A 12,636-nucleotide genomic window follows, 5' to 3' on the forward strand; every position below is an offset into this window, starting at 1 on the left:
ATATATATATATATATATGTATGTATGTACTGATAGGATTAATCTCAAGTGGCTCGCACGATCTAATACTCGACATACAAAAAGAGAGTAATTAAATTAAAGATGAATTGATATAATTCCTAAATGGCTCTCTTTCTTTTAATAAACATTCAAGATTGTCTAAATATATCTTTGTAAAAATTTATCTTTATTTTCTCTTTGCTAGGTGTGAGCGGAGCAACGATTAAATTGGATAAATTTGGAGATTCTGAGGGAAACTTTTCAGTGCTTGCTCTAAAAAAAGAACCGTTCCGTGATCAAAACTTCTCTTGCGACTATCAGATGTTGCCTGTGGGCCAATTCCTTCAGCAGGGTGAAACTCTAGTGAGTGAGTTATTTGTAGCGTTCGAGAAATTTTTACGGCAGATCGAAAATAGAAGAAATCGGTCGTTTCATATTTAAATCATTGGATTATAAAAAGTGAATGCGCTATTAGGTTGAATAAATACAACGTATTTGCATGAAACAGGTATACAAATCTTGGCCAGGCGCTATGGATTGGCCCGGTAAAAATAAACCCGAGGCAGAACCTGGTTGCGGTTTTCTCAATGAACATTGTCCGAAAGACGACACGCATCTCCGCAGCATTATTGTTGCCGCAGCATTGGCTATTTTGCTGTTTTGCGCCACAGTAATCACTATGAGCATATATCGAAGATGGAAGATAGAACAGGAAATAGAAGGATTACTTTGGAAGATTGATCCGAATGAGATACACGGTTATCCCCATCTTGATAATATGATGTCCTCCCCTAGTAAGGTAAATAGCGCGTGTATTATCGTAATTGAGATAGATGCAAAGCACCTCGTGTGCCAATCTCTTGATGCGTGATGTAAGAAATAAAAACATCTTTCGATTACAGTTAAGTTTAGTTAGTGCAATGTCCTACGAGTCGAGATGCGGCGGCCAAGTGTTCGCGCAAACTGGACATTACCATGGTGTAATGGTACGGATAAAGGAGCTGAAATTCTCAAAGAAAAAAGACATTTCACGGGACGTTATGAAGGAGATGCGCATTCTCCGTGAAATTAGGCATGGTAATCTCAACTCTTTCATCGGAGCGTGCGTGGAGCCGATGAGGATATTGTTAATTACCGACTATTGTACCAAAGGAAGTCTTTATGTACGTCATAGCGTAATCACGGTGACATCCTGCTATTAGTCATAGTATAGTATATTATGTACAAGAACAATATATTGTCACGCACATAAATAAAAGTTGTATACATAGCGTAATGTATTCATCTTTGAAAGTTCAGATAACAGAATAATAAGAAAGAGAGCTAATAAGAAAGAGGAAGAAATATAATCGAATATACTTATGTAAATATATATCGTTTTGCAGGACATTATTGAAAACGAAGATATAAAATTAGATGATATGTTCATTGCATCGTTAATTCACGATCTCATTAAGGTAAGTGTTTTTTTTTAATTAAACTATATTATAAGAGAATCTTTAATGTACAATTTATGTACAATTTTATTGAACAGGGTATGCTGTATATTCACGAGTCATCTCTACTAGTCTGTCATGGTAATCTAAAGTCTTCCAATTGTGTCGTGACTTCACGTTGGGTACTCCAAGTCTCGGATTTCGGGCTTCATGATATGCGCCATTGCGCCGAATCTGACAGCATCGGTGAACATCAGTATTATCGAAGTATGCGGCTATTTCCATTTATTATTCTATATTTCTATTATATATTTAAGTTATATATATTCGCGTTATTTTAATCAAATTATTATTTTGATCAAATTATCTTGTTGTAGGCTTATTTTGGAAAGCCCCCGAGCTATTAAGAAACTCACATGCTCCAATTAAAGGCACTCAGGCAGGAGATATTTATTCTTTCGCCATTATTCTATATGAAATTCTTGGACGTAAGGGACCGTACGGAAATATTAATCTGGAACCCAAAGGTAATTATAAAGGATAATGTGTAATGAGGAGAGATATTGTAAATACAATGATTATTATTCGTTGATCAATATTTGATTCAAAGATCGATGACGACAAAATAAATGTGATTATTAAATAACTTATTACAGAAATCATAGACCGAGTGAAAAGATTTCCGGAAGATGGTGAACCACCGTTTAGGCCTAACTTAAACATACTCTCCGAATCGAAAGCAAATTGTGCCGATTATGTCGTTAGCACTATTATGGACTGTTGGGCGGAAAGTCCAGAATTAAGGCCAGACTTCAAAATGATAAGGACGAGATTGAAGAAAATGAAAGCTGGGTGGCATCGAAACATAATGGACCAAATGATGAATATGATGGAGAAATATGCGAGTAATCTCGAGGATCTAGTCACCGAGCGTACGGGACTTCTCTTGGATGAAAAAAAGAAAACTGAAGATCTGCTTCACAGAATGTTACCTAAGTAAGTTTTCGTGATACGCTCGTCAAGTAAGAAATAAGCGTGATCATAAAATTTCGGATGATATATATAAACATATATTTACAAAATATTATTTTGTTTGCTTTTAGACCTGTCGCAAATTGTTTAACAAACGGTATTGGCGTAGAGCCGGAAGCTTTTGATTTGGTTACTATATATTTTAGCGATATCGTAGGTTTTACTGCAATGTCAGCAGAAAGCACGCCATTTCAGGTATATATTTTCGTATATTGTCTTATAATTAAATTAGTAAAATGAAAATGTTATTTATGTAATTAATAATTATGATGACAGGTTGTAAATTTCTTAAATGATCTGTATACGTTGTTTGACCGTATAATCAGAGGATACGAAGTGTACAAAGTAGAAACGATCGGAGATGCCTATATGGTCGTAAGTAGCATTTTTATATAAGCGATTAGTTACGAAAAAAAAAAAATTCTTAATATTCAATCCTCTGTTCAGGTTTCCGGCCTTCCAATAAGAAACGGAGATCAACATGCTGGACAGATAGCATCAATGTCGCTGGAATTACTTAATGTCGTTAAGCATCATACGATACCTCATCGGCCTCAAGAAACTCTCAAGTTACGTATCGGCATTCATACTGGTAAGAGAAGATGCTTTTAAAAACATACAATATATGTATACATATACAATATATATGCGAATATACGTGCATATGCATATACATATCTCGCATATATTGTCCAGTGGTAACATGAATATAAAATTACAGGTCCTGTAGTAGCGGGTGTTGTCGGTTTGACAATGCCTAGATATTGTTTATTCGGAGACACCGTCAATACCGCGTCGCGTATGGAATCTACTGGAGAACCATTACGAATACACATCAGTAAGCAATGCAAAGAAGCGCTAGATAAGATCGGAGGTTATAAGATTGAAGAGCGTGGTTTCATTGAAATGAAAGGAAAAGGAACAGTGAAGACTTACTGGCTCACTGGAGCTACTGTGACGCACAGAAAGAATACAGAGGTTTGTGAATAAAAATTTAGAATGTTTATATGAGATTGTGTATAAAATAATCGTTTAAAAAGAATATATTCTTCATAATTTAAAGATCTTTTATTAATCTCAAAATGACTCAAATTGCTTCATTATGTTAAATAGTAGTAAATTAGCATCAAGAATAAATATTAACAAATTTCTATTAAATTTATTTTAAATTAAATAATATTATATATCGTTATTATTTATTTTAATATTTATTTTAATGTTCTCTTAGAAATTAATTAATGATTAATAAGCTAATCAAATTTTGATTCTACACTATCGCTAAGAAAATAATATGACTTATTCTCTAACGGACTGAATTTCCTTGTCTCTACAGAACTCTAACGGGGATGAAAATCTTCCACCGTTGTTCTGCAGACCGCGAAAAAGCCCGAAGCTAAATCCAGATTCACGATACGCATCGCTATTAGAAGGATTAGGGGCAGGTAGTCGCAGACAATCAAATGTACCATATCCAATGGCCGATGACTCTTCCTCACAGTGTGGTGGATCTAGTCCACTTTCGCGAACGTTGCACTTTCGCAAGCTCGAGAGATCTCCCCTGTCTCTGACTGAGAGCGTGTCGAAGACCACGCTAGATAATGTTTCAGTTCAGGAAGAGGAAGCACATAGACGCTTAAACATCAAATCGGTCGACGATCTGTTCATAAGCACAGGACCAAAACTTAGAAAAAACGCGCGTGCATTATCTACCATCGCATCCTCGTCGTCAAGCGACTATCCATCTCAGACTGTCATACGCGGATCTCGTTCGCTCGACCCGCTTCCCACTGATATGTATAACAAACGGTTCGAGTCGCCAAACTTCTGGAAGGAGAACGAGTGCACGCAGATCAATTCAAAAGCGGACATTTCTGAAAAAATGCTGAATAACAATTATCCTAATGGTAATGTGATAATGATGTCTCACATTGATAGTCCCCCGAATGAAGCAGACCCGCTGTTGGGTGACGACAGTACGGACAAGAGAGAAATACGGGAGAAGCGTTCGCGCTCGCTAGATCAAGTGGTATCTGCATCTAGCATGGACAGTGTACCTGATAAAAAGTCTTCCGCGCGAAAGTTGTTAGAAATTCCGCCTGTTTCGACTATTATACAGATGTTCAACGGTAATGGATTGCGCAACAGCAACGTCTCTTTAAGAAGAGGAATATTAGCAGGGTACGATAAGCAAAATGAACGCGAGAGTGTGGTCTAGTACGCATTCGAGAAATTTTTTTTCTCTTTTTTTTTTAACGCGACTAAGTAGCAAGAAATAGAATCACGTGTAAAAACTATGTGCTAAAACATAAATTATGTGGGACATTACGTTTACGAATCATAAGCATGATTTATTGTTGCCATCTTTTTTCTAGCTTAGATACGTGCAATTTATATGTATATGAAAGTTACCGACTATAATGTATATATATTTTTAATATTTAGATATATTTTATAACTCTTGTACTAAAACGTGTGCATCAAGGCGATGTAAAAACAACTTTTACATGCAGGACTGCTCTCCTGTTTTCTTCTCTTTGTTACGATTTTTTTTAATTGGAACGTGTTATGGAAACAAGCAAATTATATTTTATAAAAATCATGACCAAAGTACACCACGGACACTTAGTTTATTCGACAATTCATTTTGTTTAATAGTGTGAGAAAGGAATTAGGACGGTGTCGCGTATAGTCGATGTCAGAATGATTAAGACACTTTATTTTCTGGATAACTTTTATAGTTTTATTTCTACATAAATCGAAAAATATTAAAATTTTAATTATATCAAAATTTATGTAATAATAAATCTGTAAGGGTTTTACCTAATAAACGAAAACTTCCTCTAGCATTCCAATATCGATTATACATACACGTGCGCAATCAAAATCAAATATGAAGCATGTATAAGATGTGTGTATATAATATATACATTAGCACACATGTATATCTATAGTGTCTATTACTTTTGTTCATTGAAGGAAGTAAATTGTCCGTATGGCTGTGAGAAGTAAACTAGATTACACTTAAGGTGCTTAGTAATATATCATGTTGTCAAATGTATATAACTAAATAATATATCAATGTAAAAAGATAAAATGTAAATTAAAAGAATTATTACCTTCTTTAAGAGATAATTAAAGAGTCTTCTCGAAATATTGGCTATCTTTATTAATATTGCTTAACTCTCACTTTTATTTCGCAGGTATATTCACAACACAGAGAATATCCATCTGACTACAGTAACTGAAACCTGTGTATTTACACAATTATATATACATAAATTATTACAATCACATGTCTCTATCATGCATCTTGCGAACTAATGACAGAGTAAATTAATCCTGGCCACTGAGAAATTTTGACATGAAATCGGTTGGCTTTTTTTCCCACGATTCTTTCCAATAATGCATAAGTCCTCCTTTAGTTTTCCACACGTTAGCCACCTCTTGCAACTCCATTTGACCCTGTTAAATCATATAATTTTATACGTTGTAATGTAAGTAAAATTTATTAAATCTGTATGGATGTTATCAATTTGACATATATCATGTGATAAATTATATACATGCAATCTTTATTTTAAATATATTATATAATTCAACACAGTATGTATATCATGATATATAGATAAACTGAAGTTACATTAGTCGCCGGCATTTGATATAAAATTCAGTTTGTATACTCGAAAAATTTTTATTCCTTACCCTTATAATAAGCTTGTCTATAATCCTTATATCAGACACATGAGCATTGCGCTTGAATTCCTCACGTATCTTTTGTTTACAGTCTGCTTCATTTTTGGGAATATCATAAGACAACACTAGAAAAGGAAAATAATCATTATGTGTTTGAGGATATAAAATAACAAGATCACACAGTAGCTTTATGTAACAGCTCAAAAATGATTCATATTCAAGAAAGTGACGAGTTTTATCACAAGATTTAATGTATCGTGGTGGTAACATTGTAGTGTAAGTAAAACAAATTTATTCGCGCATAACATTTGTATAATTAAAGGGTTAAATTAATGCTTATACGTTAGAGGTTATAGGTTAGGAGGCGCAAAGCCCTGCAAATTGTGACATACGACAATGAGAGTTGCGTACACGAGATTGGTACTTGACGGATCCACGCTTTATACAACGTGAGCACTCTTCGGCGTGCATCTTCTCGATTAACAGACAGAATTGGTTTCACTTGGCGAACGACGGTCGAGGCTCGGCTGGCCATTTTGACGATTTGATCTACTACCGTCTACCACCAACACATTCCGTTCTCGCGTGTGTCGAGTGTCGACTCGGCAATTACAACTATTACAAGATATATCTTCTACATCGAATTCAAGAAATAAATAAAGCTTTATTGTTACAATAAAGCGCCACTGATTTTATGTTCCTTTGAAAACATCAATTTTTTTCAAAATAATTTTTGCAAGTGTTCAAACTGTTTTATCCGCGTATTTATTACGTTGCGTTTGCAGCCAGCGATCGCTAGATGGAATAATACGCAAATTGTTGCGTATTATTGCTTATTATTAGAGAAATACGGAGCGCAGTTCGATCTGTCAGAAAAGTTGCATCGCAAGAGTTGCATGCGGAAAAAAAATTTTGTAAAAATTTTCTGACAAGATTAATCGACTTTTGTGATTACTTGTAATATTTTTCTCGTTGATTTCACTGGCCATAATTAACCGGTGTTGGGAATCGGAGGCTATAATAAGAAAGAATAAAATCTGTTAGGTTAGGAGACCGGCGTAGAAGTATTGTATCGCATATCTCAGAAAAGAATTGTTTACAATTGTAAGTATTGCACCACGTGCACACAGAGAGTGATATCAATATTGTCGAAATACTTACTTGGTCTTATTCTGTGAAATATTCTTCGTTTCTTTTAAGCACAATCAGTATAACCTTGCATGTAGAAAAATAATGTTTTTCTATTATATATAAATATATTATATATTACATATATTTCAATATGTTTTTTATTTTTAATTTATGCAACTGTATTTTATATCAGGATTGTAATTGCGTAATTCTTTGTTTTAAATTTATTGCTACACCCTTTTTTACATTATATGCGATCTTATTCTCTTTTCAGAAAAATGGTTGTGAGACAATATCAAGAGGAGATTAAATATTTGGAGAAGATAAATGAATATTGTTGGAAAATCAAGAAAGGCTTTCAACCTAACATGAAGGTAATTTCTCTTTTTTCTACTGTAAGATATAAAAGCAAAATACATATTAAAAAGTACTTATGTGTATAGATGTAAGCAATTTCATGAAAATTACAATTATTTATATTTTACATACAGTTACATGTTTACCTTATTCTATAAATTATGATTAAAGGTGGAAGGAGTATTTTATGTGAATAATACATTGGAACGGTTGATGTTTGATGAGCTGCGCAATGCATGTCGGCCAGGCGCAGTTGGAGGTTTCCTTCCTGGAGTGAAACAGATTGCTAATGTTGCGGCTTTGCCTGGTATTGTATGGAGATCTGTTGGATTGCCAGATATACACTCTGGATATGGCTTTGCTATTGGTAAAATATATCGTCCATTTTCGTGCATTTTTTCCAAACATGTAGAATCAAAAATAATTTATAATAATTAACTGTATTAAATGAATGAAATAACAAAACAGTAAATGAATATTGATTATTCAGGTAACATGGCAGCATTCGATATGGATGATCCAAAGTCAATTGTATCACCTGGTGGCGTTGGCTTTGACATTAATTGTGGTGTTCGTCTACTACGAACAAATTTATTCGAGAAGGACGTCTTACCAGTAAAAGTAATATTACTCTCTTTTCAATCATTATTTTTATAATTTTGTGCAATGTAAAATAGTAATGTATACATCTGTCACACGTATAATAATAAAAAAAAAAATTTTTTTCTAGGAGCAACTTGCACAAAGTATGTTTGATCACATCCCAGTCGGCGTTGGATCTAAAGGGATTATACCAATGAACGCACGAGATTTAGAGGAAGCGTTAGAAATGGGAATGGATTGGTCTTTGAGGGAAGGTGAGGGAAAAAATATTATGACGAAATAAAAGTACTGATGAAGCAAAAATACTTATACAAAATACACTTAGGTTACATTTGGGCTGAAGACAAAGAACACTGTGAGGAATATGGAAGAATGCTTAATGCCGATCCATCGAAAGTGTCAATGAGAGCTAAGAAACGCGGACTTCCTCAAGTATGACATAATAGATATCTAGAAAATCGTATTATTTACATATGTACATATGTGTTTAAACATAATAATTATATATATATATAAAACTTGATATATTTATTACAAATATGTTTTATATTAGTTAGGTACATTAGGAGCTGGTAACCATTATGCAGAGATTCAAGTAGTAGATGAAATATACGATAAGTGGGCTGCATGTAAAATGGGTATTGAAGAAAAAGGACAAATTTGCGTTATGATCCATTCGGGGAGCAGAGGATTTGGTCATCAAGTTGCTACAGGTTATAAATTATACATGTTTTTTTCTCTTTCTGTCTCTCTCTCTCTCTCTCTTGCCTTGATACTTAGAAATTATTGTGAAAATTACATCTTATTTTGTACGAAAAAACATTTTAGATGCACTTGTACAAATGGAGAAAGCTATGAAGCGTGACAATATTGAGACCAATGATAGGCAGCTTGCATGCGCTCATATTAAATCTCAAGAAGGCCAAGATTATTTAAAAGCGATGTCAGCTGCTGCCAATTTTGCATGGGTTAACAGGAGTTCTATGACATTCCTTAGCCGACAGGTATCTTGAAGAAATCTGTATAAACGCTTGTTAATAGAAAACGTATAATTAATAGAAATACAAAATAATACACAATATGTTTTTTAACAGGCATTTGCAAAACAATTCAACTCATCTCCTGACGACTTAGATATGCATGTTATTTATGATGTGTCCCATAATATTGCCAAAATAGAAGAACATATAGTTGAAGGAAAACAGAAGACACTTTTAGTTCATAGAAAAGTAAGTATTTATATGAGATATACATAACGTGTATAGCACGACTGAGTAATAGTTTAATTACGATACTGACGTAAATATAATAATTCTTATCATATTTATATGTAATGAAAATGTATTTTACTTGAAGGGATCAACAAGAGCCTTTCCACCGCATCATCCTTTGATTCCTGTAGATTACCAATTAACAGGCCAACCAGTTTTAATCGGTGGTACAATGGGTACATGCAGTTACGTTTTAACTGGGACAGAACAGGGTATGAAAGAAACATTTGGATCAACATGTCATGGTGCTGTAAGTATAGGAATTGTATCAGTTTTATATGTCATTTATATCAATCTATCTTTAATTTTACAAATAACTTTATACAAATAATATGTTTATATCATATAAAATAATGGTATGAAAAATACGTTTTTATATACAAAAAATATATGTATGTATGTATAGGGCCGTGCTCTCTCAAGAGCGAAGTCACGTAGAAACTTGGATTATACGCAAGTTCTGGAAAAATTAGAACAATTAGGTATTTCTATTCGGGTTGCTTCACCAAAATTGGTCATGGAGGAAGCACCGGAATCCTATAAAAATGTAACGGATGTTGTTAATACTTGTCACGAAGCTGGAATTTCTAAGAAATGCATTAAACTACGGCCAATTGCAGTTATTAAAGGATAATCTTTACAAGAAAATATTTTGACTGTTTATGATAGCGTATAGCAAATATATTTGCTATACGCCATATAAATAATATTAAAATTAATATCAAAGTTAATTAGCGGCCAATAAAGCTCAAATCGTGTGTAAAATTATTTATATAACATAGCATTTTTTAATAAATTGTATAAAAATGCTTTGTGATACGAAAATTATATAAATTGATATTAGTTGACATTAGTTTTTTCATTTAATAATAAAATAATGCTTAACGTAAATTTGTTGTAAAATATACATCTAATAATATTATTAAGAAATATCTTATGCATATGTGTTATAAACGCAATTACTAAAATAAATCATAATTATATTATGTTTATAGTTACATGTTATACATCACACTACACATAACGAGATAAGAGGGAAGAAAGAATAAAGAATAACAAAAATTTTTAAAAATATTTCGTTAGCGTTTTATTAGATAAAATGTACAATTACCTATTTTCGTAATAAGAAAGCTATATTAGACTAATTCGTTGACTTTACACAGGAATTAAATTCGCAGCATTACATTTAACAAATCCTCCACTGACTAGAGAAAATAATACAGGAAAGATACACGAAGGAAAGATAGTCCCGTGTTTTTGCTCGCAAGTAGATAATGGAAGCAAACCTTCACCATAAATAGTATGTATATGTATATCATGACTCGCGTAATATGTATAACAGTGACTTAATGTTTGAACCCTTGGAAAGAGAGTACAAAAAGACGAAGTGATAGTCACTGGAGGAGTTGTATACAGAAATACAAAACCGACCAATAGGACGAATGGTCTGAGATGCATTCCACGAGAATTATAAAAATTTATGTTATTTATAAAATATTATTCTAAGGGACTTATGATAGGTGATAGTCAGGAGAAGGTTCAGCTACGGATTCAGTAGTGAACAAGGGGTTTGGGAACTCTGGTGGGTGTGGCAGTGGTCCAGCAGTCTTTGGCTGACGTCGATACGCCATAAGCCAGCATGACACAGCAATAGCTACGGCAACCAGTGCCAAAAGCGCCGTAATTATTAACGCTATGATAAAGCCGACCATAGAAACACAGATATCTTCCACTCTTTGTGCTGAAGGAGCTGAAAGGAATCGTAAAATTCATTATTTCCTTTACGTCAAAACTCATGAGAATTATTACTTTTTTTTTAAACGTGTTATGCTTTACCTTCAGCTGGATCTGCTGTGTACCTCTCCTCTCTCCTTTCCAGAGTGAATATTAAGTTCGACTGAATGGTTATCTCTTCACGAAGTTGACCTTCAAATCCGTCGGATACACTTAGAGATGTGTCATTAATCTCGGAATCAACGTCTCTGCGGCGACGGCCGAAGGCGTTATAACCGCGACAGTTCACCTGTTGACAGAGGAAATATATTTTTATTGTCGGAGTTGGCACTTCAGCTCTGAAACATGTGAAGTGATTTTCAAGTTCCAAGTACTCACAGGTTGACAGCGTCCGAAGCACACGCGTATATTGCACTGGAATCTTATATTGTCGCTGCTGGGGAACTTGAATGCGTTAAAACTAGCCATTAAAGATTGAGTGTCGGGATTTTGCTCCCATTCTCCAAATATTGTGGGATCTGTCGCGCAGCCATTCTCGTCCGTTACGATGTACTCATTCTCCAAATTATCTTCCATAGTTTTAGCGACGCAATTTCGCGCGAATCCGCCATAAATAGCTGCAATATATTATTTATTATTTATTCTCATATCTTACAGCAAGAATAGAATTGTTAAAAAATAAAATTCAGTGTAATACTTACTTGAAGGTTGAACTTCCACTTGCAGCATTAAATTATCTCCGATTTCGGCCGAGTTAATTTCATTTCCATTCTGTGCAACTATTTTCATTACGCATATAGGAGGTGGTCCGGTATTAGCGATTGTTCCAGCAGTCGTCAACATGGAGACGTTAAAACCGAGGGTAACGTTCTGTTCTCCAGTCTGGTAGATACATTTAATATGATAAGCCTGTGCCTTGTAAGTCATCAATTTCGGATGTTTCTGTATAACGAGCACAAAGCTAGCTTGTCCCTGAAAGATGAATCAAGAAAACGTAAATATCTTTTCACGCAACAACCGTTGATACAATTACAATACAATGCCATTCAACTAACATTCACATGTATAAGCCCGCAATTGCCAAATGCTACTTTGAACGTTTCAGTTTTATGATCAGTTTCGGCCGGTATCGATACAACTCGTCTGCATTGTTCGTCTTTGCTGCGTCCTTTAACGTACAAGACCCCGTCGAAGTCTTGATCTTGCAGATGTATTACGACCTGTACTCCATCCGACAAGCAGCTCACATCCATTTCTGGCCTGGGGAAATCTGTTCGGCCATCCTTTCTGTCGTCTAAAAAAATGGAAAAGATATGCATTAAAAGAATTTTTCAAACCCGATACTAATTAGCTTGTCATTGTTAAAGGATGCAGTTCTT

The 12,636-nt window shown here is 34.2% G+C and overlaps 4 protein-coding genes across 6 annotated transcripts in view; 2 read left to right on the forward strand and 2 right to left on the reverse strand.

The window, feature by feature from the left end:
* LOC105451954 (guanylate cyclase 32E-like) overlaps positions 1 to 5,619 on the forward strand; it is a 31,527-nt gene extending 25,908 nt beyond the window's left edge. For both annotated transcript variants that reach the window (XM_011692695.1, XM_011692696.1), the window contains exons 6-17: positions 206 to 363; positions 509 to 799; positions 903 to 1,163; positions 1,386 to 1,457; positions 1,535 to 1,703; positions 1,814 to 1,963; positions 2,093 to 2,432; positions 2,540 to 2,663; positions 2,745 to 2,843; positions 2,916 to 3,060; positions 3,190 to 3,446; positions 3,802 to 5,619. In XM_011692695.1, coding sequence (XP_011690997.1) covers positions 206 to 363; positions 509 to 799; positions 903 to 1,163; positions 1,386 to 1,457; positions 1,535 to 1,703; positions 1,814 to 1,963; positions 2,093 to 2,432; positions 2,540 to 2,663; positions 2,745 to 2,843; positions 2,916 to 3,060; positions 3,190 to 3,446; positions 3,802 to 4,683 — 2,948 coding nt within the window. In that variant the 3' untranslated portion in view covers positions 4,684 to 5,619. The remainder of the gene's footprint in view (positions 1 to 205; positions 364 to 508; positions 800 to 902; positions 1,164 to 1,385; positions 1,458 to 1,534; positions 1,704 to 1,813; positions 1,964 to 2,092; positions 2,433 to 2,539; positions 2,664 to 2,744; positions 2,844 to 2,915; positions 3,061 to 3,189; positions 3,447 to 3,801) is intronic.
* A 72-nt stretch (positions 5,620 to 5,691) lies between these two features.
* LOC105451956 (NADH dehydrogenase [ubiquinone] 1 alpha subcomplex subunit 6) lies at positions 5,692 to 6,802 on the reverse strand. 2 transcript variants are annotated; one of them, XM_011692698.1, is made up of 3 exons: positions 6,573 to 6,802; positions 6,171 to 6,286; positions 5,692 to 5,930 (listed from the first exon to the last, which is right to left on the reverse strand). In XM_011692698.1, exons 1-3 carry the CDS (start codon positions 6,694 to 6,696, stop codon positions 5,802 to 5,804), a joined length of 369 nt encoding a protein of 122 aa, XP_011691000.1. In that variant the 5' UTR covers positions 6,697 to 6,802; the 3' UTR covers positions 5,692 to 5,801. The 2 variants fall into 2 exon arrangements, with proteins under 2 accessions (XP_011691000.1, XP_011691001.1); XM_011692699.1 differs by having other exon boundaries at positions 5,702 to 5,930; positions 6,554 to 6,728.
* A 183-nt stretch (positions 6,803 to 6,985) lies between these two features.
* LOC105451957 (tRNA-splicing ligase RtcB homolog) lies at positions 6,986 to 10,355 on the forward strand. Its single transcript, XM_011692700.1, has 11 exons — positions 6,986 to 7,265; positions 7,567 to 7,666; positions 7,821 to 8,016; positions 8,140 to 8,270; positions 8,380 to 8,506; positions 8,578 to 8,684; positions 8,806 to 8,965; positions 9,081 to 9,256; positions 9,347 to 9,481; positions 9,609 to 9,773; positions 9,930 to 10,355. The coding sequence occupies exons 2-11, from the start codon at positions 7,571 to 7,573 to the stop codon at positions 10,155 to 10,157; spliced, it is 1,521 nt and encodes a 506-aa protein (XP_011691002.1). The 5' UTR covers positions 6,986 to 7,265; positions 7,567 to 7,570; the 3' UTR covers positions 10,158 to 10,355.
* Positions 10,356 to 10,585: 230 nt separating this feature from the next.
* LOC105452010 overlaps positions 10,586 to 12,636 on the reverse strand; it is a 100,760-nt gene continuing 98,709 nt past the window's right edge. Inside the window, exons 131-135 of the mRNA XM_011692774.1 lie at positions 12,313 to 12,551; positions 11,959 to 12,229; positions 11,636 to 11,874; positions 11,360 to 11,546; positions 10,586 to 11,273 (exon numbers count right to left, since the gene is read on the reverse strand). Coding sequence (XP_011691076.1) covers positions 11,035 to 11,273; positions 11,360 to 11,546; positions 11,636 to 11,874; positions 11,959 to 12,229; positions 12,313 to 12,551 — 1,175 coding nt within the window. The 3' untranslated portion in view covers positions 10,586 to 11,034. The remainder of the gene's footprint in view (positions 11,274 to 11,359; positions 11,547 to 11,635; positions 11,875 to 11,958; positions 12,230 to 12,312; positions 12,552 to 12,636) is intronic.

Source organism: Wasmannia auropunctata, unplaced genomic scaffold (assembly GCF_000956235.1).
Source record: "Wasmannia auropunctata unplaced genomic scaffold, wasmannia.A_1.0 LD336039.1, whole genome shotgun sequence".
NCBI classification, from domain to species: Eukaryota; Metazoa; Arthropoda; class Insecta; order Hymenoptera; family Formicidae; genus Wasmannia; species Wasmannia auropunctata.

Excerpts from the sequence above, each read along its gene's own strand:
- LOC105451957 (XM_011692700.1), top strand. The coding sequence starts at position 7,571 with ATGGTTGTGAGACAATATCAAGAGGAGATTAAATATTTGGAGAAGATA. Across the intron at positions 7,667-7,820 it reads GCTTTCAACCTAACATGAAG|GTGGAAGGAGTATTTTATGT; the intron begins GTAATTTCTCTT and ends TTATGATTAAAG. Across the intron at positions 8,507-8,577 it reads GGATTGGTCTTTGAGGGAAG|GTTACATTTGGGCTGAAGAC; the intron begins GTGAGGGAAAAA and ends AAATACACTTAG.
- LOC105451956 (XM_011692698.1), bottom strand. The coding sequence starts at position 6,696 with ATGGCCAGCCGAGCCTCGACCGTCGTTCGCCAAGTGAAACCAATTCTG. Across the intron at positions 6,287-6,572 it reads CCGTCAAGTACCAATCTCGT|TGTTGTCTTATGATATTCCC; the intron begins GTACGCAACTCT and ends TTCCTTTTCTAG. Across the intron at positions 5,931-6,170 it reads TAGACAAGCTTATTATAAGG|GGTCAAATGGAGTTGCAAGA; the intron begins GTAAGGAATAAA and ends ATGATTTAACAG.